The sequence below is a fragment of the Sceloporus undulatus genome, unplaced genomic scaffold (genome assembly GCF_019175285.1).
Source record: "Sceloporus undulatus isolate JIND9_A2432 ecotype Alabama unplaced genomic scaffold, SceUnd_v1.1 scaffold_13, whole genome shotgun sequence".
Lineage (NCBI taxonomy): Eukaryota > Metazoa > Chordata > Lepidosauria > Squamata > Phrynosomatidae > Sceloporus > Sceloporus undulatus.
Window position 1 is genome coordinate 6,122,825 of NW_024802935.1, and position 24,790 is coordinate 6,147,614.

General features: G+C 37.6%; 1 protein-coding gene across 1 annotated transcript in view; it reads right to left on the bottom strand.

Annotated features, from left to right (window-relative positions):
* The window catches only part of LOC121917264 (CD166 antigen-like), a 188,373-nt gene that overhangs the window by 12,819 nt on the left and 150,764 nt on the right, over positions 1 to 24,790 (bottom strand). Inside the window, exons 9-15 of the mRNA XM_042443047.1 lie at positions 23,117 to 23,186; positions 20,181 to 20,316; positions 19,676 to 19,803; positions 17,934 to 18,066; positions 12,894 to 12,932; positions 7,040 to 7,157; positions 1,049 to 1,105 (exon numbers count right to left, since the gene is read on the bottom strand). Of these exons, the coding sequence (XP_042298981.1) occupies positions 1,049 to 1,105; positions 7,040 to 7,157; positions 12,894 to 12,932; positions 17,934 to 18,066; positions 19,676 to 19,803; positions 20,181 to 20,316; positions 23,117 to 23,186 (681 nt within the window). The remainder of the gene's footprint in view (positions 1 to 1,048; positions 1,106 to 7,039; positions 7,158 to 12,893; positions 12,933 to 17,933; positions 18,067 to 19,675; positions 19,804 to 20,180; positions 20,317 to 23,116; positions 23,187 to 24,790) is intronic.

Genomic DNA, 24,790 nt, shown 5'->3' on the forward strand with positions numbered 1-24,790 from the left:
TTCTTCTTCTTCTTCTTCTTCTTCTTCTTCTTCTTCTTCTTCTTCTTCTTATTTCATTAATTCAAGTAATCACTTGGACTACATCCTATCCTAACCTAACCCACTGCCAGCTCTTCACAGCTGAAGGGTGGATAAAGTATTGACTTAAGTTGATCTATTCCTTAAGTGCTATCCTAAAAACATAAACATATTTTTCTCATTCAAAATATTAAGTTACGTTGACATTTTAAAACAACTGCAATATGAACATTCTACAAATGACATTCACTGAAGACAAGCACATCTAACATGTGCTCCACTACTGCCAGCAGTGGAAATGTCCTCATATCGCAAAAGGCATACCTTATTTTCATTTGAAATTTAGTACCTTTTTCACACACACACACACGCACACACATTCACAGACAGAGAGACAGACATAGAAGGAATAAGCCTTTAAAATCTCAAAGAGAATGATTTAACATCCCCCAGTTTTTTGATTTAAAAGTACACAGTGTATTAGGAATACCTCATTAAAAGCCAACTGAGAGGGGTTATGTCAATTTTGTTTTCACGGTTCACTGACTTTGTTTTCAGTTCACTGATAAAAATAACAGCCAAGATTCCACATCATATTCGTAATTATGAATGATCTAAGAGAAATTAGCCCTTGAAACCCACCTTAAACTAAGCAACAGAAGTCTGTAGTGTGGATGGGTGAGACATTCAGGATGGCGAGGCTAGGCCCTCCCTCCTCCAAGCCACAGTGCAATGATCCCTCTCCAACTCCATAGAGTTTAAAGTGGGTTCTGGCAGTGTTTATGATCATGGCAATAGCGCCACAACTATGAATACAAGGCATATCTAAAAATGGACCACTTGTGGATCTATAACTGTAGGTTATGAATCTGTTACTACAGTGCAAGATGTTAGCTACCAATCCTTTGATGGATATATAGAAAATCTCAGTATCCTTTTAGGGGTAATATATCACGTTCTTATTATGGGATATGACAAGACAATAAAAATTCTACAAATCACAACACACATAAAAAAGTAACTTTCTTGCCTCGGGAGGGTTTGAATGTTCTGTGCTGCCTCCTTCTCAGATTCTCCGTTGACATCCCTTTGGGGACAGAGATTATATGAATAATAGTTCAAAAACTGTTTGAGAGAGGTGGCCTATGTGGATATCAAATTTTGGGGAGCATGTCAGGAAGGATTTTTTTTTTAAATCCACACTACTTGGATCTCTTTGGGCATTAATTTTTTTTGTGAAATCCTTATTTTTTTAAATACTTTATAGTTCCCAGAAAGCTGCAACAATGATTAATACTAAGAGACAAATTCATGCTGAAAACAGAAGACTGCCTGCAGAGATAATTCAGCTGATTAAGTTTTATTCAGAATTGACAGGTATAGTAATTATACATAATTTAACAACAAATAATTCACTCACTACCCAACATAATCTGTTTTAGACGTATTAGGTTCATTATCTCCTTTAAAAATCTTGAAAATAAGCCAATTGATTCTCCTTTTATATGATCCGAAATCATTATTCAGTATTTTTGGACCTTGTTGCAGTGAGTTATGCAAACATGGACTTTGGTGTTCTAGGATACTCAAAGCTATAATTGTATTAAAAACCATGTTTGCATAACTGACTTGCAGTGAGCTTATACTAGTGGTAAAACAGCATAGGAATCTTTAAGAATGTTTAAGGAAATGGTTACAGCAGGTTGCCAAAATGAAAATAAGAAAAGAATCAGAAATGGGTGGGAGAAGAAAGGAGAACATAATTTCAGTAGGTAGGCAAGATATCAGGACATACAGAGTAACATAATCCTTGTGTTTTGTGGGAGTCACAGATAAGCTTCTTGAGCAAGAGGTAGATCTCTGGATATTTAAAGCACTATTAAATCATCCAGTGAGTTCCAGACGTACTGAACTACAATTCCAAGCCTCTATAGCACCACAGTGATATGATGGTTCTGCTCTTTCCAACAGGATCTTCCAGCACTTAGCACCATGAGCTTGGTCTTGTGATGCTTGAATTCTGAGCTACTGCAAAATTCCATCTTGTCTTCCATGCTCTTTAGCATCATTGGAGCTACTGGAGGAGTTCATTTGGAGACTTGGGATGAAGTACTATTAGAATGCGTTCCATCCCTATTACATCTGAAATCAATTTGATGTAGTGCACGGGCTGTACTATAGTTTGGAAGAAGTAATGGGTTAGATGAGGATTGATAAACGGAATCTTGACAAGATGGGGACAATATAACTGGACTGTTCCTAAGTCTGGGGAGTTTGGAAATAGACAGTTCTATGCTGAGGAACCTCTTCTGTTAGAGCAAGTGTACAGTTTTTGTATACTTGTTGATCCAGACTTCTGTCACTATAGGAACAAGTGATCTCACTAGCTATGGGTTGAAAACTGCTGCAGGGAGAAAGCAAGGGAATAGTGCCTTGCTTCCCCAAAAGTGACACAGGGATGCATAAGGAGCACTTACATACAGATGTCATTAACATGATGTCAGCCTACAGTATGTATTATAGACTGCTGATTAGATCTGATTAGATCTCTAAAGTTTAATAGTACTTATAGTGTTCTGTATTTTCATCTGATATTTTTTACTTCTATTGTACTTGTTAGTTTGGTGGGTTTTTTAAAGTAATTTTACTTCTAAAACAGGGTATATAAATTTAATAGTAAATAAATAAATAAATCTGGAGGACATCAGGTTGTGGAAAACTGTCTTAAAAAGAAAGATTCTGAAAAGGCTGAGACAGCTGAAGTCTAATGTATGGCAAGGTATACTGGAGCTACATCATCTTCCTTGCAAGATATTGTTAAAATACAACATCAAAGCAAGTTACTATTATGTTAGACTCTCTCTGTGCCTTACAAACAGAGACAATTAAGTCCACTTTTGGTCAGATAAATGGTATTGTGATGATGTCAGACCACACACTTTTTTGATTGTACAATATTGTATAAATCTATCAGCTTTAGATCAGGGTTAGGGAACTTGTAAGCTTCCAGATGTTGTCAGATTCCAGTTCCCATTAGTTCCTGCCAATGTGGGAGACAATGGAAAAAGCAGGTAATGAACATCTAGAGGACCACAGGTTTGCCACACGTTCCTAAGAGTACTAAAAGCAGTCACATGTATGTTAAATTGACAGGGCACTTTTATTACAGGTTCCATAATAAAATTGCACGATGACATTCTCAGTGTTAGTACAGTGCGCCTGCATCATATGTGGGTGCATTATACGCTGCTTTCAGCATACTCTGAAAGCAGCGCTGGAAGAAGCGGTGGTGCACGCTGGAAGGAACAATGGTGCGTGTACCCGTGGTGCGTGCGCTGCTGCCACCTCACACCGCCGCGAGCACAAGCCCCATTATTTGAGCATATGTGCCTTTTCTTTTACATGGGGGGGAGGGGTCCGGAACGGATCCTCCCCATAAAAGAAGGGCACATTGTATCTCTTGAGAGGAAAGCTGATTGAGTGTGCATATGCATGTGTAAAAATAGTTCAACCCAATGTGTCAGTTACTGAAGCCTATGTGTCAGTTAGGAGAATAATCCTACCAGTTTAGTGTGCAATGCCCAAATGACTTGTCCAGAGCCAATTTGGCTCTCAGGGAAAACATACCATAACAAAACAATCCCCAGACCCTATTCAAAAGCAGCCTTCTCCTCAACCTGATGCCACCAAGTGAGTTGGATTATACATGGTCAGCCTGGAGAACATGAGTGTTATAATCCAACAAATCTGAAGACATCAGTTAGGCTTGTATCAGTGAATGGAGATTAGGCATAGAGCTATCAAATATGATTCCCTTCCCTTTTTGACTCAACACAAGTTCACCCTTGGAAAAAAATAACTTATATTCAACCAGCTCTGTATTCATACACAAAGACACATGATACTCATGATTACATATGTGAAAGGATGCCATACTGAAGATGGAGTAAGCTTATTTTCTTCTGCTCTAGGGCGCATGAAGTAAAGCACAGGAAAAGAGATTTCACTTAAAACATTAGGAAGAACTTCCTGATGTTAAAGAGCAGTTTGACAGTGGAACTTGCTGCCTTAGAATGTGGTGGAGGCTCCTCCTTTGGAGGCTTTAAAGAGAGGCTGATGGCCCTTCTGGTCTCTAACATTATTTATTTACTTATTTTATATCCCACTTTTCTCCCTGGAGGGACCCCAAGGCGGCTCACAGATAAAACCTTTAAAATTATTATAAAAGTCAAACAATTAAAACATTATATATAAAAGCATATAAAATACAATCAAATATAATATAAAATCATAAAATACTGTATATAGTTAAGTTAAAAACAGACTAAAAATCCACCTGCTCCATAAAATCAACCTACTATGCATTATGTACAGAAAGCTTGCCATCATAGAAATGTTTTTACATGATGGCGAAAGGGCAGTAGGGAGGGGGCCAGTCTAGCCTCCCAAGGAAGGGCATTGGTTGGGAGCAGCCACTGAGAAGGCTCTCTCTCATGTCCTCACCAGGTTAGCTTGTGATCTTGATGGGACATAGAGAAAACTTTCTCCTGCAGATCTTAGAGCTCTTGAAGGTTCATATGGGGAGATACGATCTCTCAAATAATCTGGACTCGCGCCGTGTAGGGCTTTATAGGTCATGACCAACACTTTGAACAACTCGATGAATCTGATAGAGAAGGAGTCTATACAGGAAGACTCAAAATCTGTACACCTCTCCAGAGCAGTATCTACAGCAAGGCTGATGATGTTGAACTTAAAGCACTAAAACCTACATCAACAATAGGGCTGAGAAATTCCTGTAGCTTTTTCTCCCTATACTGAAGACAGCTTGAAAGATATAGGAAACTGATACAAATGTGAGTTCCAACATACTTCTTTGCTTCCACATATCTATATATAAAATATCTAAAAAGTTTTCCTAAATTACCATGTTTTAAAAATTATTTACTTGTCATACTACCAAACCTATAAAGGAGGAATTGGCTTACAAACAAGCAATTCAACAGAATACTTTCTGTATTGACATCATACTTAGTATTTCTCACAAAGACATAATATAAACTTTACCAAATAACAGATATTTTCACTCCATCTTTGAGAAATTAAAATATAACACATTTTGCCACATTTCTACATATGGTCTAAATATAACATTATTTTATTATAGTATTTTCTAATATACAAAGTATATGAGTGAAGCACTCTTTCCTATTTATTTGTGACAAAACCTTGAATGCGAAAAGGCTAGTACAGTGCACTCTCCCTTACGCAGGGATCCATAATAGGAAGTAATGGGGCTTGTGCCCGTGGCATGTGGTGGCGCGCACGCACCACAGGCACGCACCCCATTAGTTCTTCCAGGGCACGTGATGGGCTCTTCCAGGGTGGCTTTCAGCATATGCTGAAAGCTGCGTATGGCATGCTCATGTAAAACGCGGGTGCACTATATGTATAGTGAGTTCATGCATATACAGGCTGAGCTAAGGATGATTTCAGCAACCTGTTAAAAGTCCATTCACATTATGATTAACTGCATGCCAGTTAGTCATAGGAACTTCACATGGATAGCTATCACTCTTAGGAGATATGTTACATGCCCCTGTGTAATGAAAACCTCCAATGACCAGGCCATAATGAATACAATATTTACATGACCACTGTGGCTAAATCCATCTTTGATAGTAACTTCAAACATTCAACTTACCAGTTTCATTAATCATGAAATACTTTAGGCTGGGCAACTGTGGGAGAATTTAGGTGGCACATTCCATCCTCAGGGCTTAGGCTGAAAAGGTTTGGAGAGTGTTTGGGGACATAGAGGTTTTTTTCAACAATGTCCTCAGCCCCAAAATGGGGCACCTGGGGTGGCTGTATGTGGCTCACAGGCTGCACCTTTCACATTCCTGTTTTTGGTTATCAAGAGATATTACACCAGGCTAAAGAATGTATTGTGTATTTTAATTTAACAGTATTTCATAACCAGTATACTTGCCATATATCTAGATGATTAAAGCGATGAACATTTATATAAAAATATGTATAGTGCTACTAAGCTAAGGATTTTTTTTAAAAAAAAGAAGCAACAGTTCTTCCAGAATTCCCTTGGTAGTTCCAGAATTACATTTTACTATAGCATGATCCCTCAAAATTAAATAAATAATTTAAAAATACAATGAAAGGGAAAAAATATGGCTGAAACTTGGATTTAAGTAAACAGGTACTTGGATTTTACAGAAACTTACGATTTCAGTAAAAAAAAACCTATTTAAATCTATGCAGAATACTTTGGTGGAAACATACAACGTTGGAGTCTCTATGGAGACAGAGTCTTCCTAAGTAACCTCTTTATTTTGCATGACAGTTCAACATTTCTATTAGCAACATAGCTCTGAACCTAGATTCTTGAAAAAGAACCTGTTTCCATGCCTACCTGACAATGTTTTAGTGTCATCTATCAATGATGCCCTTTCCCATGTGCTTTCCGCATGGTGGAGGGATTTTATTTTGGATTGTACTTCCAGAAATCATCCTGGAAATGTAGTCCAAAATGGCTGTCTGGCAGAGGGGTTCTAGGACTAGTAATTTAAAGATTAACACTTTCAGGTTCTAGCCTTCCCTCTCCGAAGGGAGTTGTGTAACTGCAGTTGTACTTGAAACTTGGCCGCCTTGCCTATGGAATATCCTCCTCTTCTGGGGAGATTTGTCAGCTGCTAATGCTTTTTTCTTTTTAGTCCCTGAACAAAACTCTATTTGATTAGCATTTTCAAGTATTTTTACTTTTTTTTAATCTACTGGCTTTTCTTTCATCTGTGGATCTATCCACATTTATAAAAACTTGTGCAGTGTTATGGAATCTTTTGATGATTAAATATTTATAAATAGAAAACTATTTAGATAAATACACAATTTGGTGAGCATATCCACACTTCTACAATTTTCAAAATGCTACATAAAGCAAATTTAGTGAAAAGTTATCCTTCATAACAGTAAAATATTAAGAATTTTATTAGTTAAGTCTTACTTTGATTTCTTCACATATATCCAGTAAGCAACACCAGCTACCAGAGCTGCTAGAAGGAGACCAACCACGATTCCCACTATTAGCTTTGCCTGGTCATTAACGTTTTCCCTATTATCATCTAAAACAAAAGAAGAAACAATATCTTGATCAAAGAAACATATCCAGGGGTAGCCATGTTGGCCATATAGCAAAGTACAATAACATCTAAAATCCACCAAATAATGATATGGACATTGGGCCAACCAAAAGGCTGATATACATGTTGCAAGCTTTTGAAACTCTGCTGGCTTCTTCATCAGGCAAAAGGTGTTAAAAATCATACAGGAGAAAGAAAGAAAAAGTGATGATGTTAGTCGTAGGCCTCTATTTTGTCAAGATGTTGTGGCTGTTGTTCTTAATTCAGAGGCTATGGAGGGGTATTCATGAAGGCAGGCCATGTGGTTACAGGGAGATTCTTAAATTCCAGGAAACATACTTTAAATTCCATTAGCAAAACAAAAAAACGACTACCTTTGAGATCCAGTTTGTCTTGATTCCTTTGTGAGGTATCAATAAAGGTATCCTTTTATGGTGGATTTTGATCCAAGAAAGTATGAGAAACTAATTTCAAACTATACATATCTAGAAGTATTTCTAAACTAAAGCTGATTTTACGAAAGCGTTGTGAGAAGTATGCACATTTAACAGGACTGATAAAAACAGGACTGCTGCAGTCCTAATACCATTTCCTCCATAGCTCTTCTGTGGCCCCATTTACTGTAGCCAGAAGACTAAGAGAACACTCCTGAAGGTTTACTAACTCCAGACTAGTGTCTGCAATCTGAGAACTGTACAAGTGCCCATCTCCTGTCCTTTAGATGCAAATATGTTTATTCAAAATTAGGGATTAGAAAGAATTTCAATGAATTATTGTCAGTCTCAAGAAAAATAGCCTTTTTTCACCTCTCAAGATTCACTGTGAGACAAAATACACCATGGCTTGATAATTTACTCATGACATGCAAGTTTAGAGGACGTTTTGGTGAAATAAAGCATGCATAAAATTATAGTTTTTATGAGGTTTTGGGCTATGTGGCCATGTTCCAGAAGAGTTTATTCCTGATGTTTTGCGAGCATCTGTGGCTGGCATCTCCAGAGAAATGCTGGCATGGAAGAGAGTGGGTTATATATATACTGTGTGACCCTGGGTAGGGAAGAGTGATTTCAGTGGTAATCTGTGTATTGTTCAGTTGTTGAATGGCAAGGCCTCAGGGTGAGAGGGTATGCAAAGATGATTAATGTCTGTTTAATTAGTGATCGTTGTCTGCCTGGAAAACCCCTGACCCTGGGTGTGGGGGTTTTTTTTTCCATTTGCATTTTGCTGGGTCTTGATTTTAGTGTTTTTCAGGACTGGTAGCCAAACTTTGCTAACTTTAAGGGTTTCTTCTTTTCTACTGAAGTTGTCTTGGTGTTTCATTGTTTTCAAATAGCATTTTATGTCCAGGATGGTTTATAACATGTTCTGCTACTGCTGATTTTTTTGGCTGACCCAGTCTGCAGTGTCTCTCATGTTCCTTGATTCATGTTTTGACACTGCATTTGGTGGTCCCTATGTAGACTTGTCCACATCCGCATGGTATGTGGTAAATTCCTGAGGCTGTGAGAGGGTCTCTTCTGTCCTTTCCTGCTGGGTTTTCTTGGTCAGGTTGTAAACTATTTGGAGGTTATATTTCCTCACCAGTTTTCCTATTCTGTCTGTGACTCCTTTGATGTATGGTAAAAATACCTTCCCTTTAGGTGATTGTTTGTCTTTACTCCTCTAGGTTTTTCTGGAACTGGCAGCCCTTCTGCTGTCTGAGCTGGAATAACCATTAGCATGTAGAGCCCAGTCTAGGTGCTTCAATTCATCTTCCAAGAAGTTGGGTTCATAGATCTGTTTTGCCCAGTCTACTACTCTTTTTATTGTGCATAGCCCAAAAAACCCACAAAAAACTATGGATGCTGGCCACGAAAGCCTCCGATTTCAGATGCATAAAACTATTCATTTCAAGATGGAAATGAGTAAAGAATGCACAATTGGAAAATGACTACACAAGCATGCTTTAGTCAGTGGGACAAATTGTGTAAATTAGGTAAAATGTATGAATAAATGTGCGCATTAAAAAATACATAAACAAGTCTTGACCTGATATAAAAGGGTGGGGAAAAATGCAGGCAGGATTCAGAGAAACACAACAATATTGAGACTAAGATTTTAAAGTGTTGTGACTATGTTGCTAAATACTCCATAACTTGGTGCTAGGATTACTAATATTGCCATTTTTGGAGAAAATAATTTGAGAATTACAGCCTTATTCTCAACATCTTATAGCTTTTAGTTAAGAATAGTAATAATATAAACTTGTGCAAGAGCTGTCATTCTTTTATAAAAGCAATTTTCTTTGCTTACCTGTTTTTTTTAAACTTTAGATTGGATTCAGAGCTAGCCATACTTAGAGCAAACCCACTCAAATCAATGGCACTCCTGAAAATTTTTACTCTTACATACTAGGAGGAGATATGCTAGCCTTCTAGGTCACAGTTTGTAGCAGAATTCACAACAAACTAGACCCACCATTTAGGCATGTTAAGACATTGCCAACTATAGATTTGTAATCAATGACCAGAATCTTGTTGGTGACAAGGGCAGGCATACCATTAACACTTGCATATATATTGTTTTAGACATCACAAACAAGAAATTCAGAACATTTGTTTTCAAAGCCCCACAATCCAGCAAGCTACATTAGCTTAAGGGTTGCCATGTGGAGTTCCATCTCTGGCTGCAGGGGTGTACCTGAGTTTGTTTTGGTTAAGGAGCCCATGTGGCACAGTGGTTAAATGCCGGTACGGCAGCCACTCACTCACAGCCACAAGCTCCTGAGTTGGATTCCAGCAAGGGACTTAAGGGTAGCCTTCTGAGGTTGCTAAAATGAATAACCAGTTTACATGTTGTAAACTGCTTAGAGACTGCTTAGTTCAGTATGAAGCGGTATAGACATGTAGCTGCTATTGCTACTGCTGTTTAGTTGTTCTTGAGCCCCAAAGGAGGAAGGGGAACACACACTATTCCTTCTTACTTCTGTTATCAAGAACAGCCAGAACAAACCCAAATCAGTGGACTTAGGAGATGGAGGCAGGCTCCATACCATTCACTAGCTATTGTAGTACATTTGGGCACAAGGTGCAGCCTCTGCTGCCTCCCCGATTTTTTGTAAATATGTTTGCAAAGAGTGATGCTCTATCAGACTGAAGTAAGACCTCAGCTAGTGTTCTCAACTTTCAGCAAACTGTGTTGCTATTGTATTGTATGCCTTCCATGGCATTTCCAACTTATGGTGGTCCTATAGTAATAGCAATATATATAATAATAAATAAAATTTTATTTCTATACCTCCTTTCTAAAGAAATCAAGGCGGTTTACAGCAAAAAATACATACAATAAAATCCAAAACAGTTAAAACATACAATAAAAACAACAACCCAATTACCCAAACTCATGCCAGCTAGACAATGCTGACGAAGGAGGTAGGGAAAGAGTATCCAGGGGCGGGAGTCAGGGGTAGGCCTGCTCGAAAAGATAGGTCTTCATCCCTTTTTTAAATTGGACAAGGGAGGTGGCTGAGTGGAGCTCGACAGGCAGCGAGTTCCAGAGGTTGGGGGCCGAGGTGGTAAAGGCCCTCCTGGTGGTGGTAACTAGTCGAACCTCTGGAGCTCTTAACAGTTGCTGCCCAGATGATCTGAGTGTGCGGGACAGATTGTATGGAGAGAGGCGGTCCTCTAAGTGCCCTGGGCCCAAGCCATTTAGGGCTTTAAAGGTAATAACCAACACCTTGTATTAATAATTTAATAATTTGTTTTATTTATATACCGCTATTCCAAAGATCATAGCGGTGAACAGCAAGTAAGCTAATTAGCAAGTAAGCTAATTTGCCCCCAACAGTCTGGGTACTCATTTTAGCGACCTCGGAAGGATGCAAGCCTGAGTCGAGCTTGGGCCCTTTTGCTGGTCTTGAACTCGCAACCTTGTGGTTTCGAGTGAATGGCTGCAATACAGGCATTTAACCACTACGCCACCAGGGCTCCTGTATTGCACCCGGAAGTGAATAGGCAGCCAGTGTAGGTCTTTAAGAACTGGTGTTATATGACTGGCCCTGGATGTACTAGTGACCAGTCGTGCTGCCATATTCTGCACTAATTGCAGCTTCCGGGTGTGATACAAGGGCTGCCCTATGTAGAGCGCATTGCAGAAATCCAATTGAGAGGTTACCAGAGCATGTACTACAGTTTCAAGGTCTCTCCGGCTCAGGTAGGGACGCAGTTGGCGTATCAGCCGAAGCTGATAACAGGTGCTCTTGACTGTCGCATCCACCTGAAATGTAAGGTGGAGCGACGAGTCAAGGAGCACCCCCAAACTGTGTACTGAGTCCTTCACAGGAAGCGTGATCCCATTCAGGACAGGTGGAACCACCGCCATCCCTGGGCCGGGAGAACCTATCACAAGTACTTCCGTTTTCTCTGGATTCAGGCTGAGTCTGTTTTCCCTCATCCAGCCCATTACCGACTCCAGCTTCATACCACCTAAGCAGTCTCTAAGCAGTTTAAACCTGTAAGATAATTGTCCCCAACAAGCTGGGTACTCATTTTAGCGACCTGAGAAGGATGCAAGGTTGAGTCGAGCCTGAGCCCTGGCTGATCTTGAACTCACCACCTTGTGGGTTGTGAGTGAGTGGCCCCATCATGGGGGTTTCTTGGCAAGATTTATTCAAACTTCCTCTGAGGCTGAGAGAGTGTGATTTTCCAAAGGTCACTTGGCAGGTTTCCATGGCTGTGTAGGGATTTAAAACCTGGACTCTAGTTATAGTCCAACAGTCAAAGCTCTACACTACTCTGGCAAAATGTCAGGGTTTTTGTGCACTGAAGTATTTCCCCCTCACTAATATAACATACAAGGATTTTAAAAATATTCCTACAGGTTCCTCCCCCCCCCCCCCCCTTTTTTTTTTTTTAGAAAGTCATGATACAAAGGAATAGAAGTGATGTGCTTAGGCTATCAGTAGGCTGCATCGATTAGTGGAAATCAAAACTGATTCTTTTTGTGGTGAACACAGGAATTCCTGGGTTCAGGAAAAATTCTACAATAAATGTTAATTAATTTTATTTTATATTTTTTGACTTTTATTCATGTTGGTTTTTCTGGTACAGTGTTTGGATGAAATACAAACACTCATTTCAACTTGAGGCATTTCTATATCCTGAAATTTTCACTGGGGTCAGAAAATACCCAACAATGACACTTAGAAAACTCACAGAATGTTCAGTTTTGTATTGTACTGTACTGCATGAGAAGTTTGTCCCTTTGGTTTGAGTGACTTTCAGCCAAATTTAACCCTGGATCCAACCCTGCATTTCTTTACACTTTAGGCCTAGAACAAGCTGCTAGACCCAATCAATCACTGCACCTTACATATGTTGATTATCAAGTTCCTATTGATTAAATGGATTTAAATGCATCTGAGAAAGTAGACTGAAGTCTATGAAAGCTCATGCTGCCAATTTCTTTCTTTTAGTTAGTCTTAAAGGTGCTACAAGATCTCTCTATGTACTGGGTTTACGCTAGCTGTGACTAGCAATTGGTTTTAGGTTTAATGTTCTAAATTTAATTTAGTTTTAACCTAGGGATTATTTTTATTTTTCCAGCTCTACCCAAAGAATGGAGCAGGCCAGAAAAATGGGGGAGAAAAGAAAGAAAAAAAGAAAAGAATAAAAAGAAGAAGAGAAGAAGCCTTTTCTCTAAATGTGCTGAACAAGTAGTGGTCTATTTTTATGTACTTACTACTTTTTTCTTCTGGTTCATCAGATTCTGGAATACTTACTGAAAATAAAATAAAATAAATTAATATTTTTTAAACCTGCTGAAAAAATCACCTTGGAAACTTCTAATCTCTTCTGATATATAAGAATATATATTTTTCAGCTGAGCCACAAGTTCATACTTAAGATAGCAGAATACAACAACCAACCAAAATAATTATGTATTTTTTTCCTGTCTGGCAGTAATCCTTATTTTATTTCCACAATGTATTATATGAAAGTGCTTCATCCAAAAAGTGTCAAGTACTGTACCATCTTACTAAGGCCTAGTGAAAAGATGTACTGTATGTATGTGTTACTCTGTCTTGCGTGCTGCCTTTTCAACCCTCTATTATTGTATAGATTGCCTTGATTACACATCTTTGGGTGAATTCATGCAAACATCCCTTGATCAATGGACATGTTAAACAGACTGAGAAAGGCACTGTACAATTCATGGGGATTGCTCCTACAAGCCCCACTGAAATTCAATGGACAAATTACAAATGATATAATTAATACATTGGGCTGACATGGAGAAGGTAAACAGCATAAGGGTATTCTACCTAGTTTAAGAACCCAATTATCCCAGCAGAAGAGTCATAAGGAAATTACTTTATCCCTTGAAAAGCAAGGGTTACAATGTTTAGGCAACCTACTGGTTGTACAGTAACCGTGCATGTATTTCTTACCACATTTTCAGTGCACTTGTTATTATAGTTGTTTACTTATATAGCACCATTGATGTATATGGTGCTCTACAAGTAAAATAACAACAAAAACCAGTTAGCCTTGCCAAAGGCATACAACCTAAAATATATACACATGCACAGAGGGGAAGGACAGAATAATGCAAATAAATTATACAGTACAATACAATTATAAAACATTATCCAGAATATAATACAAAAATAGCATAAGATAAAGCAAAGTGACAAATAAATATTATAAAAATATACAGAATGATAAAACATTATTAAAATAAAACTCCAAACACTTTAGAAGAGAAAAAAGTTTTCAAAAAGATTTAAAACAGTGAGGGAAGGAACTGTCTGCAAATGTTCAGGAAGGCAAAATATGTATATTGTGTATAAAGGGTTCCAAACAGCATTCATTACAACTGAAATTGCTTCATGAAATGAGACTGTGCCTTCCAAATCTCTGGGAGGTAAGATGTAATTTATAACAGAAAATATGCTCTGTGGCAATTGCCACTGAAAAGTGACTTATGGGTGTGTCATGGAAAGGTTAAGAAGAGCATGATGTCAGTGTTTCTATTGTTGTAGAAATTCAATATCAATGGCTCCTAAATGTCTGCATCCCACATTTCAGAGGTCAGTTTCAAAGATGACCTGGAAGTAGGGCAGTAGGGTCTGAAGAATAGGAATAAGAACTATACAAACCCTCATGCATTATGATGAAAATACTTATACAGGGTGAGTTATAAGGTATGCTCTCACCTCAAAGACAATTCCAAGGCATTGTGAGTTGTAAAAAGACCATTAGATGATGTCTAATAGATGATTTGTACATGAAGAATCAAGAATAGGTGGAATAAACATTTTTCAAAATAAAATATAATAAAACACAAAATTATTTTATGATTGTGTATATTAATGAATTCCACTGTCCCCCACAATCAAATAAATTTAATTTTCATAGATGGGTGCATCCTACAGACAACCAGAACATGTCATGTCCTCTTTGCTGCATTGCAGTTTGCTGAAAAACATGATATATTTTCCCCAATATAATTCCTAGACAGAAAAAGTATCCCAGGACAAAAACAAAACAAAACCAAAAATACCCCACCAATTAATTACCTGTTTTTTTGTTTTTGTTTTTTCTTATGGGATAAAACACGAATATATGATAAACTGTTGAAATCTGGAGGAACTATTTACAACTGTATAGGTGACAATGCTCTATATTGCCTACATTGTAAATATGTGAACCTTGAGGCACTAAATGTTCCATCCTACAGTATGAGGGTTAACACAACTAGTTATGGTGAATTCATCACCTGTTATCTTCATTTGGAAAACCACAGCTCAACCTGTTTTTAAATAACTGCATCTGGGGATGGTGGGATTATGTACAAACCTTGAGTTTAGGTAGAGTGTTGTGACTTTCTTTCTTTTACTATTAAATGTGAATGTTACATTTTTTTAATATTTTCTGTTATTCTGTTTCATGCACTATGGTAAAAATTGTTTCCTCTCTTTTTATGGTGGTCTACTACTGTAATAAATTACTTCTTGATTAAGAATCATTTATTTACCATTAACACTGTGTAGTGGACTAAAACAAAAAAAGCTCACCTAATTACAGGCACTGAGGATGCGAGAAGAGTGTGGGGACAGACAACTGAGTGCTACTAAGTTACATTAAAAATAGTACATCCCCACGCTTACATAGTGTGTAATATCTTATCTTCTATCTTGTATGATGCCTTTTACTTTTTTCAAGTATAAAAATCTACTTTTGTATGTCTAGTATCCAACTTAAATTAAAATAAAATAAAGATAAATAAATAAAAATAGTACATCCTATTAGTAAATTTACTCCCATGTTACTATATAAAGGTCATTTTGAACCTTACATGGAATACATAGAGGGGGGGATCACTCAGTACTGAAACAGCTCTATCTTTAACTGTCAATAGATTATGATGATTATTCTCCATACACAACCTTGGCATGTCATGTATTACACCACACTAAGTTACTAGTGACATTATTCAAATTAGTGAAGCAAGAAATTGTAGGCAGAAGACCCAATCCTAAATAGAGAGCCTGAGAGGCTGCTTAATGTGATTAAAAGTTTCATTTGTCCTGTAGCCCCATGGTCCCTATTATTTATTTATTTATTTATTTCTAAGGTGCTGTAATTATAAAAAAGCATGACAGAGGACACATGGGATATCAGATCTCTTCTGGGGGTGGTGGTGCTGGAATAGGGTCCAACATTAGAGGTGATAACCCAGTCTCATAAACCTTCATCTAACCTTCTCAAAAATCTCTCTGGCCTTTGCCAGAATTGGCAGAGGGGAAAAGAGGGTATACTGGGGCAGACTGAAGAAAGTAATGAAAACTGTCTCTTCACTTGGGAGACATGTACACTTCCTGTGGCAATGATATAACTCAAGGGGAGCCAAATCTGACTCTCTTAGGGCCTAGTCTAGATTTCATAGTTAAGCCAAGTAAGCATCACCCCATTCTCCATGACACGATCATTTGGTGGTTTCCCAGCATCTGAATGACTTTTTCCATTCTAAAAAGTTAACATGCCTCTCTGAAGGTTTAGATGGTGACATAAGCTAAAAATTACTCATTGGCATCCTGTTCAATAGTTACAAGATTGTAAATTTCAATTGCAATCTTGTAATTTTGAGGATTCATATTTGCGGTTATTAATGACTGCGACTCCACAAACCTACTTTTCCTCCTGGCAGTGCCCAATTGCCCAACTGAGGCACTGCAAATTGGGTCTTTGATGTTTGCAGTGCTCTCCATTCACAGCACACTGAGGCAAGCAGGACCTGAGAAGTTTCTCCAGCTGCCTGTTCTCAACATGCCCCATGACTGCAAGAGAGATACAGAGTCATTTCCAGACACCTCTATCTGCGGCATCTTGGAAACCCTTTGGATGGATTGCTGCAAGATTGAAAAGGTAGGCTTTGGAGGGTGGTATACCAGACATAATTGCCAAGACAGAGCTCTCTCACTGAGCCCCAGTCAAACTTTCTTCAGTCCCACTTTTTGCTACTTTTGTCTTGGCCAGAAGGAATGGGTGTCCCCAAGATTTCTCTGAAACTGAATTCAGTCCCTAGGATGATAGTGATTGTTACCTCTACCTTGAAGTGTACATTAATTCCACTTCAATCAATGAGAAAGCAATCATTATTAGTAAGAACACCAAAAGGAGGTAAAAGGGGAAAGAAAAAAAATCTAGTCTGACCTTGATGGGGGTATGGATAAGTGAGCTTCTTCCATTTGGTTCCTATAGAATTGGTTTTGCACATAAATTAAAGTGAAACCTGTTAATGGACTGAACTAAAGGATGTTTAAAATGATGATGATGGTGATGATGATGATGATAATGACAGAATTGAAAGTAGCCTGGGAAAAAACCCACACTGGGTAAAAAAAAAAACCCAATGAATGGCAAAACCCTGAGTTACTAGAGATTTCTATGGCATGGAGGCTTGACAACAAGAAGTGTGTTACTATAGCCAGACTCATTTGCATTTCTGGGTATCTTTTCAAAAAAGGAACAAGTGTCAGAATTTACCATGACAACATAGTTCTGAGAGGTTAGTTGCTAAGTGTTTGCTCCCTTTTTCTCCTTGGAAGATAACAAAGTGACTTGTAAACAACATACTAGCAAAAGGTAATTCATGAGAGTTTGGACACTGATGGCTGTTTTATGGGAAAATAGGTGAAAATATGATACAACGATCTGTCATCTGCTACTCAATTTAAAAAAAAGTTTCAAATATTCATGAAAACATGTTAGCTTCCAAACCATGATCAAGCTTCTGTTGGTGACAGACAAAGTCTTAAATAGCTCAAGACTAGGATACCTAGGAGACTGGTTGCAGTGGGAGAGAAATGTATATATTTTATTTTCAGATTTGGCATACATCTTCCTAATTTGTAGGGACAGTATGTATCTTCTAGAATATTACAGAGGATATTCTATTATGTCTAACAAATTCTCAAAATTTACTTGTTTATACTAGCTTTTCTCAGCTTGCAAAATTCACTATGAAGTCTTTTAGCTGTGATTGTGGTTGTTACAGTACTTGTGCATAAACTGCTTAGAAACCTCTCTGAAGATGCCAGCCACAGATGCAGGTGAAACATCGGGAAGAAACTCTTACAGAACATGGCCACACAGCCCCCAAAACCCGCAAAAACTATGGATGCCGGCCATGAAAGCCTTCGACTTGACATGCTTAGAAACTGTATTACTTTTTTGTATACAAGTATTATTAACAAATAAAATAAATAGTACTTACTAGCAGATACATTCAAAGAATGTACAGTTCTTTCCAGCTGATTTTCTGCAATACATGTTAATGTAACATTTTCCTCGGGTGCAATTTTGATTTTACTAACGAACTTTCCATTGACATATTTAGTTTCCTCTGTCTGGAAAAAAATGGAAAAACTTATTGGAAGGATAAGATAACTATCTGTGTGTGCATGCACAAACTGATTTTTAAAAGAATTAGATTCATATGTTTGGTACATACTTTAAGTACATTAAATAGATACCTAACATTTAATTGTAGTAAAAGGAGAGAATCAAAAACACCTTTTAGGAATTATAACAGGGGTTCGTTTCATTCTAATATAATTATGTTTAATTCTTTTAATATTCCTTTCCTTTTATGTTTTTTCTAGTTTCTAATGTTGGATATTCCTCAGAGAAAGTGTTTTGTCACAAAATTTCAAAGCATTGCATATTATTAGCTACCTGCTTATGTAAATGCAGATAACTATCAATCCAATTTATAATCAGGTGGAACTAGATTACTGGTACTTAAAGGACTGGATCCAGATTCAAGCATGTGCAGCTGGACTGATGGAAATGGACTTCCCATCCTTTCCTTTTAACAGAGCGCTTTCCCCATTCAGCCTTGAAAATACTACATAGAAGGCCAGGGGATTCTGATGAGTGGGATAAACTGTGGTGCAGCGACTGGGGATGGGGATAATCAATGAATTCAGGCAAAGATCTACTGTGACCAAAGACTTTCTATACACACCTGGAAGAATTTGGATCCAATCAATGGATCCAATATACATTGGCAGAAAGCCTATTGGTGTTTTATGCATCTGTTCCCTTACAGAAGAAAAAAAATGACATATGGATATGTAGAGTATCATTATGTGGGGTCATTGTGCATGTACATGTGCATGAACATATGGTTGTGCATTTGGTGGCACATTTGAATATGCATTCAACTGCACAACTCTGCCATTTAGATCAGTGATAGCCAGACACAATCAATGTGTATTCATTCATTCATAATTCCACATGAAGAAATTTACACTATACGGCTGTCACCTCTAGAGGGAAAGAATGGGCAAACATAGCTCTATAGTGCCTAAGCACAACAACTGGGAAAAGGCCCTTCCTCCATTCCCAACTGCCACAGCTGTGGCCTTTAAGACAGAGAATACCAGACTTAATCCCCTCCCACACTGCCACCCCCACTTTCCCTTTTTAGATTATAAGTCTGAGATCAAGGAAGTAGCAAACTGACAATTTGTAAACCACTCATGTAAAGTCCCATGCACACTTTGCACTATATAAAGGTGATGGTGATGATGATGTACAATCCTGCTGCTTCAGGATCTCAGCCAGTATTTTTTGTCTACGTTTTAAGGCTTTAGTAACTTTAATTCTTAGATGTATAAAACTGCACCACTTGTCAACCAGGTGTTTAGATGAAATTATAGTAAAAAACATCAAAACTTCACATAAAATGCAAAAACCCAAAATCATGTAATAAAATTTAAAAGTAATTTAAAATTAATGACTACTTTCAAGAGCTCAATGGAACAAGATAGTTTCTATATAAAGTAGAACAAGAAATCAGTCTGGCATGATAGCTTACAGATAATGTATCACATCCATGCTTGGGAAACTAAAAAATGCTCCACTGGCTTGCTTTCTGTGATTTTTTTTAACACTGTGGTTTTTTACTTGGATTTAAATGACTTTGCAAAAGGTAATGAGAAAATTACTTACTTTGTTTATGACACCTCCACTGCTAGACCATTGCACTGCTGGTTTCGGAAATCCCTCCACATGACATGCTATAGTTTTATATGATCCATCTGTGCTGGTTTTCTTTGACATTTTGATCTGAGGTTTTCCTTAAAAATAAAATAAAAAAGGATAAAAAATAATGATAATCAAATCTGATTTAAAAAACAAAACATAAAATAATTCACTAAGGCTGCAATCTTATACACAATAATCTTATATTAAGCTGTACTGAACCCTAAATTCCTTAATAGATTCAGATCCAATTCCTTTGATAAACATTTATACCCAATATAGGAAAAGTCAATGAAAACTCTACAAAATATAACTATTCCCTGAAAGCTTAATGAAACACCAAGTTTTAGTCTCTTCTTAAATCTGAAGTGTCAGGTGTAAGTGGGCTGCCTTTGTAAGAACATGTTGGCATTATGAAGAAACATAGAAATTATATGTAACAAAATTGCACAATGATTGGTTTGCACATTACCTTGTACTATCAGTGTAAGTATTTGCCTTTTCTTTAATCCTTCAACTTCCTGCAAAGTAGTTTCACAGATATAATTTCCAGCATCTTGGTACTGTAAACTTGAAAAAGACGGACTTGAGCGCATTCTGGTATTGTCCTGATAAAACAAGGACAAAGAGGACAATTAACCAGAGGAAATGAAATAGGATATAACACACACACAGCTTTAAATAGGGAAGCCTACCTATTTCAGAAATGTGCAGCTAAGCTTACCCAGTCTCTTTGTACTCAGACAAACTAGCTACACACTAGAAGGAAATCTTGATCTTTGATTCCCAAATAAAATCATACCTAAAGCTAGATAAAAATGAACCATTTTGGTCAAATTATTTGATCAATCCTAAACTAAACTAGTAATGATTTGTACGTACTAGATTAGTTCTGGATAACCTCGATGTCATATGGCTGTTAGTACTATATCAAAAACCTTCTGTTAGTGATCAGTTTAAACCTTTGTAAAAGCATTTGGCCCTTTCTCCAGCATATCTGACTAAGAGAAAAAGAAGACTGGTCTCTATCTCTCTGCATGTGTGTAAGAATGGTTGCTTTTTAGTGCTGACCTCACTCACTGTTAGCATACACGACCCCAACAAGGGAAGAGAAATGTGAAAACGGTTATATGGTTGTGTTTTACATAAATGTTCAAACCCAAACTACTCAGAGATTCCTTCACTTGCTCCATCTCTTTCTGTCGTCACCTCATAACCTCACTTCCTTCTTCTTACAGTATTTTCCTTAAAAATCAGGGAGGATAGATGAAATGGCCAAAAATGCACTTTAGAATAACATTCATGTCCTCAAGCTGCATCCTGACAGAAATCTCAATGCTTGCAAGGCACATTCTCTCTCTAGTTTTGTTCACTGGCTGCTGCCTCCAAACCAAGATACTTAACTGATAAGTTGCTAGGGCAGAAAGGATGAATGTGCAAATGGATTTGTTTTGCCCTCAAACTGCACCTCTCCGTTAATTCAGATTTTCCAATTAACTGAAGCTAACTGAAGTTAATTGGGAAAATGGCTAAATGTGAAACCTAAAATCCAGCTTTTTGTCCACAGATACTGTCAATCAAATGGCCTACATGGCTCTTTATCAAAATAAATAGCAGCACTCAAGGAAATCAATACATTGGTCAGAATTCAAATGATGTTAATAATATTGTCAAAACATCAATTCTCATTTAATTATCTCTATATTTACTGATTTACTTTCTTCTGAGCTATGAGACATCAGAGGTGTCTCACATTTTGTAGTGGTTAATTGATCTACTTTTTTATGGTTGTGGAAAACCAAGGAAGGATGTTTCAGGGCAGCAATTATTGACTAGATTTCAAAGTTTATATTGTCAGTGATCCTTATTGGTTACTACAATATGAATTTGAAACACATTTCACATATCTAAACAATGTCATTTAATAAGTGGTTTAAATAATCATTTAATTCATATTTCAGCTATGCACTGACAAAAGCATAAAACATACAATACAATATTAATTACATGTCCTGTCTTATCATAGGGTTTTCAAGGTAAAACTATTGATGAAAGTAAAGGAAGAAAGTGCCAAAGTAGAAGGACAGTTAAATACTGAAAACAAAAACAAAAGTGATGACGATAGAAGATTTCTATACCTTTAATGTAGATAATGAAAATGAAATTAAAGGTTCTGTATACCTAGGTTCAGTTATTAATCAAAATGGAGACCACAGTCAATAAATCAGGAGACTAAGACTGAGAAAGTCATTTAGGAAGGTATTGGTAAGATCCTGTAAAGTAGTAACAGTAGATATCAAAGTCAGAATCAATAATGCCACAGCATTACCAATTTCTATGTATGGTTGTAAAAACTGACCAATGAAGAAAGCTGACAGGAAGAAAATCAATGCAGTTGAAATGTGGTGTAGGACAAGAATGGACTGCTTAAAAAACACAATGGATTGCTTAAAAACACAAATGAGCACAAAAGGGACACAGAGAAAATCAGCTCTGACTTTTCACAAGGAGCAAAGAAAGATGACTAAACCGAGGTTATCGTTCTATAGGTATGTCATGGGGCAACATGACTCACTGGAAAAGACTATAATGCTCAGCTTAGTGGAAGGCAGGAGGGAACAAGAAAGACTGCAATACCGGTGGGTTGATTCAATCAAGGAAGCCACAGCTCTGAGTTTGCAAGACCTGAATAGAATAGTTGATGACCAAAACTCTTAGGCATCTCTCATTCATACGGTCACTGTGAGTTGAAGTCAATTTCACAAGTAACAACAACAAAGTCTACTGTGCAATATTGTGCATGGAGGGATGAAGAGGGGTTCCTTACATGCAAGGATGAGGGCAAGGATGAGCTGCCTCGGATTCCATTTTGGGAGAAAGGTATGTATAAAGGCAATAACGAACAAATAAATAAAATATGTGGCCCTCCTTCCTTTACTAACACACCAGGTCACTGCAGATGTAGTGAATTGTTTGTTTAAAATTTATATGACAATTGAACTACCCTTCTAATCCATATACATAATTCAAGATGTCTTAAAATTACACTTACACTAAAAGAAAAGTATGAAGCAACAAACAATGAAGGCAGGGAGAGCAGACAAAAGGGGGGGGGGGAGAGAGGGAACTTCAGCAGCCCCTTCATAATACATATAGTGCTATGATTCTACTTTGACTGCCATGTCATCATTCTATGGAATCTTGAGGTTTGCAGTTTAATAAACCACCATAATTCTCTGGCTAAGAATTCTAAATACCCCTCTATAGCTCCAAATCCAGTATTTTCATACAATGTTATGACAGCAGGTATGGTGAAATACAGTACTAGAATTGTGTAGTGTGACAAGATGAAGGAATCTAGGTAGGCAGTTTGGCCAATAAACATTCAGATTTCATAATGATACATACAATTAGTGAATCATTGCTCTCTCCTGTGTCTTTGCTCATTACTGACATTGGAGACCTGGATAACACACCTCTTTTTTTAAAAAGAAAAAGAATTCAAAAAATCTAAATGTCCTAGTGTAAAGGTCCTGTGCTCTTCCTCCTATCCAATAAGGATCTCTTTAACTGAAACCAGAAAACCATGCATTCCTGAGAAAAAAAGGGGTGGTTGCCGTGATGTATCCTAGAATAATAATAATAATACTTTTAAAAAGAACCTCTAGGTAAGAATAAAAAGTTTCTGTTTGAGTTGGGAACTTCCTCTTGGTGTTCTGTAAAAAGGGGAATGCCATGCGGATGCTTAAAAAACAACCCTAAGAACCTTAGCAACAGATAGAGCAACCAATAGGAACATTCCTCTATCCATTTTCCCTTTCTGTCTGTGTCTCTTTGACCTCACCTTGTTTCCAGGACAGGCTAATGCCTATCTTAATTGCCATCTCTTCAAGTATAAAAGCCAAATGATTTTTGCAAGGGTTTGATGATGGCGGTCTTAAGGCAAAATTTTCAGCCCACACATATTGGACAGCACATTAACAAAATAACTCTTTAACTCTGCAGTGTATACTTGTGTAGGATATGCTTCGGTAAGTGAGTCAGGGTGGTGTAGTGGCATGGGCTTTGGATGACGTTTCTGGAGATCAGGGTTCAATTCCCCACTTGGCCATGCAAATCCACTGGGTGACTTTGGACCAGTCACAAATATTCAGACCCAGAAAAACACTAAAGCAAGCTTTATGGTTGCCATAACTTGGAAATAAGTTGACAACAACAAATACTTGTGTAAAATCTGCATGTGACACATACCAAATACTCAGTGCATTATATATGTATCCTTGAGAACATCATACTGCCCTTCATTTTTGCCTCATAATTGTTGATGAGCTTCTGCAGAATTGTACCTCCAGATCCTCTGAATGTCCTTTGTAACCTGCTTCTCCTCTTTAGAAAGTAGGGGAAACAAGCATATGCTGGGACTGGGAAATGGGAGAGGTCGGTAAAATGAGTACCCAATGTTGGGGAAAATTGGCTAACACACTGTAAACTGCTTAGAGAGTGCTTAGCTCTATAAAGCGATATAGAAATGTAAGTGCTATACTCTGTGTGACCTCTACCTCAGTGTCCAAAATGATTGCTAACATTTTTCAAGGCCTTCAAAAAGGAATATTTCCAAATCCTAATTGGAGATGCCAGACAGTAAGCCCAGATCGTTCTGCATGTAAAACATGTTTATTTTTTTTGTTTCTTTTCCTATGACCAATGACACAGTGTCTAGTCGAAGGCTTTCATGGCTAGCATCCATAGTTTTTTTGTGGGTTTTTTTGGCTATGTGGCCATGTTCTAGAAGAGTTTATTCCTGGCGTTTTGCCAGCATCTGTGGCTCTCTCTTTTCCAGGTCAGCCACAGATGCTGTGAAATGTCAGCCACAGATGCTGTGAAATGTCAGGAATAAATTCTTCTAGAACATGGCCACATAACCTGAAATACCCACAAAAAACTATATAGTGTTTACTTAATTCTGTTTTGTAGCCAGAACACACACATGTGCGAATGCAGAGCTCACATGCACACAGAAGGGCCTCTATCCCCACCCCATGGCTGATATTCTGTTGAGCATTTATAAATGTGTATGCTAGA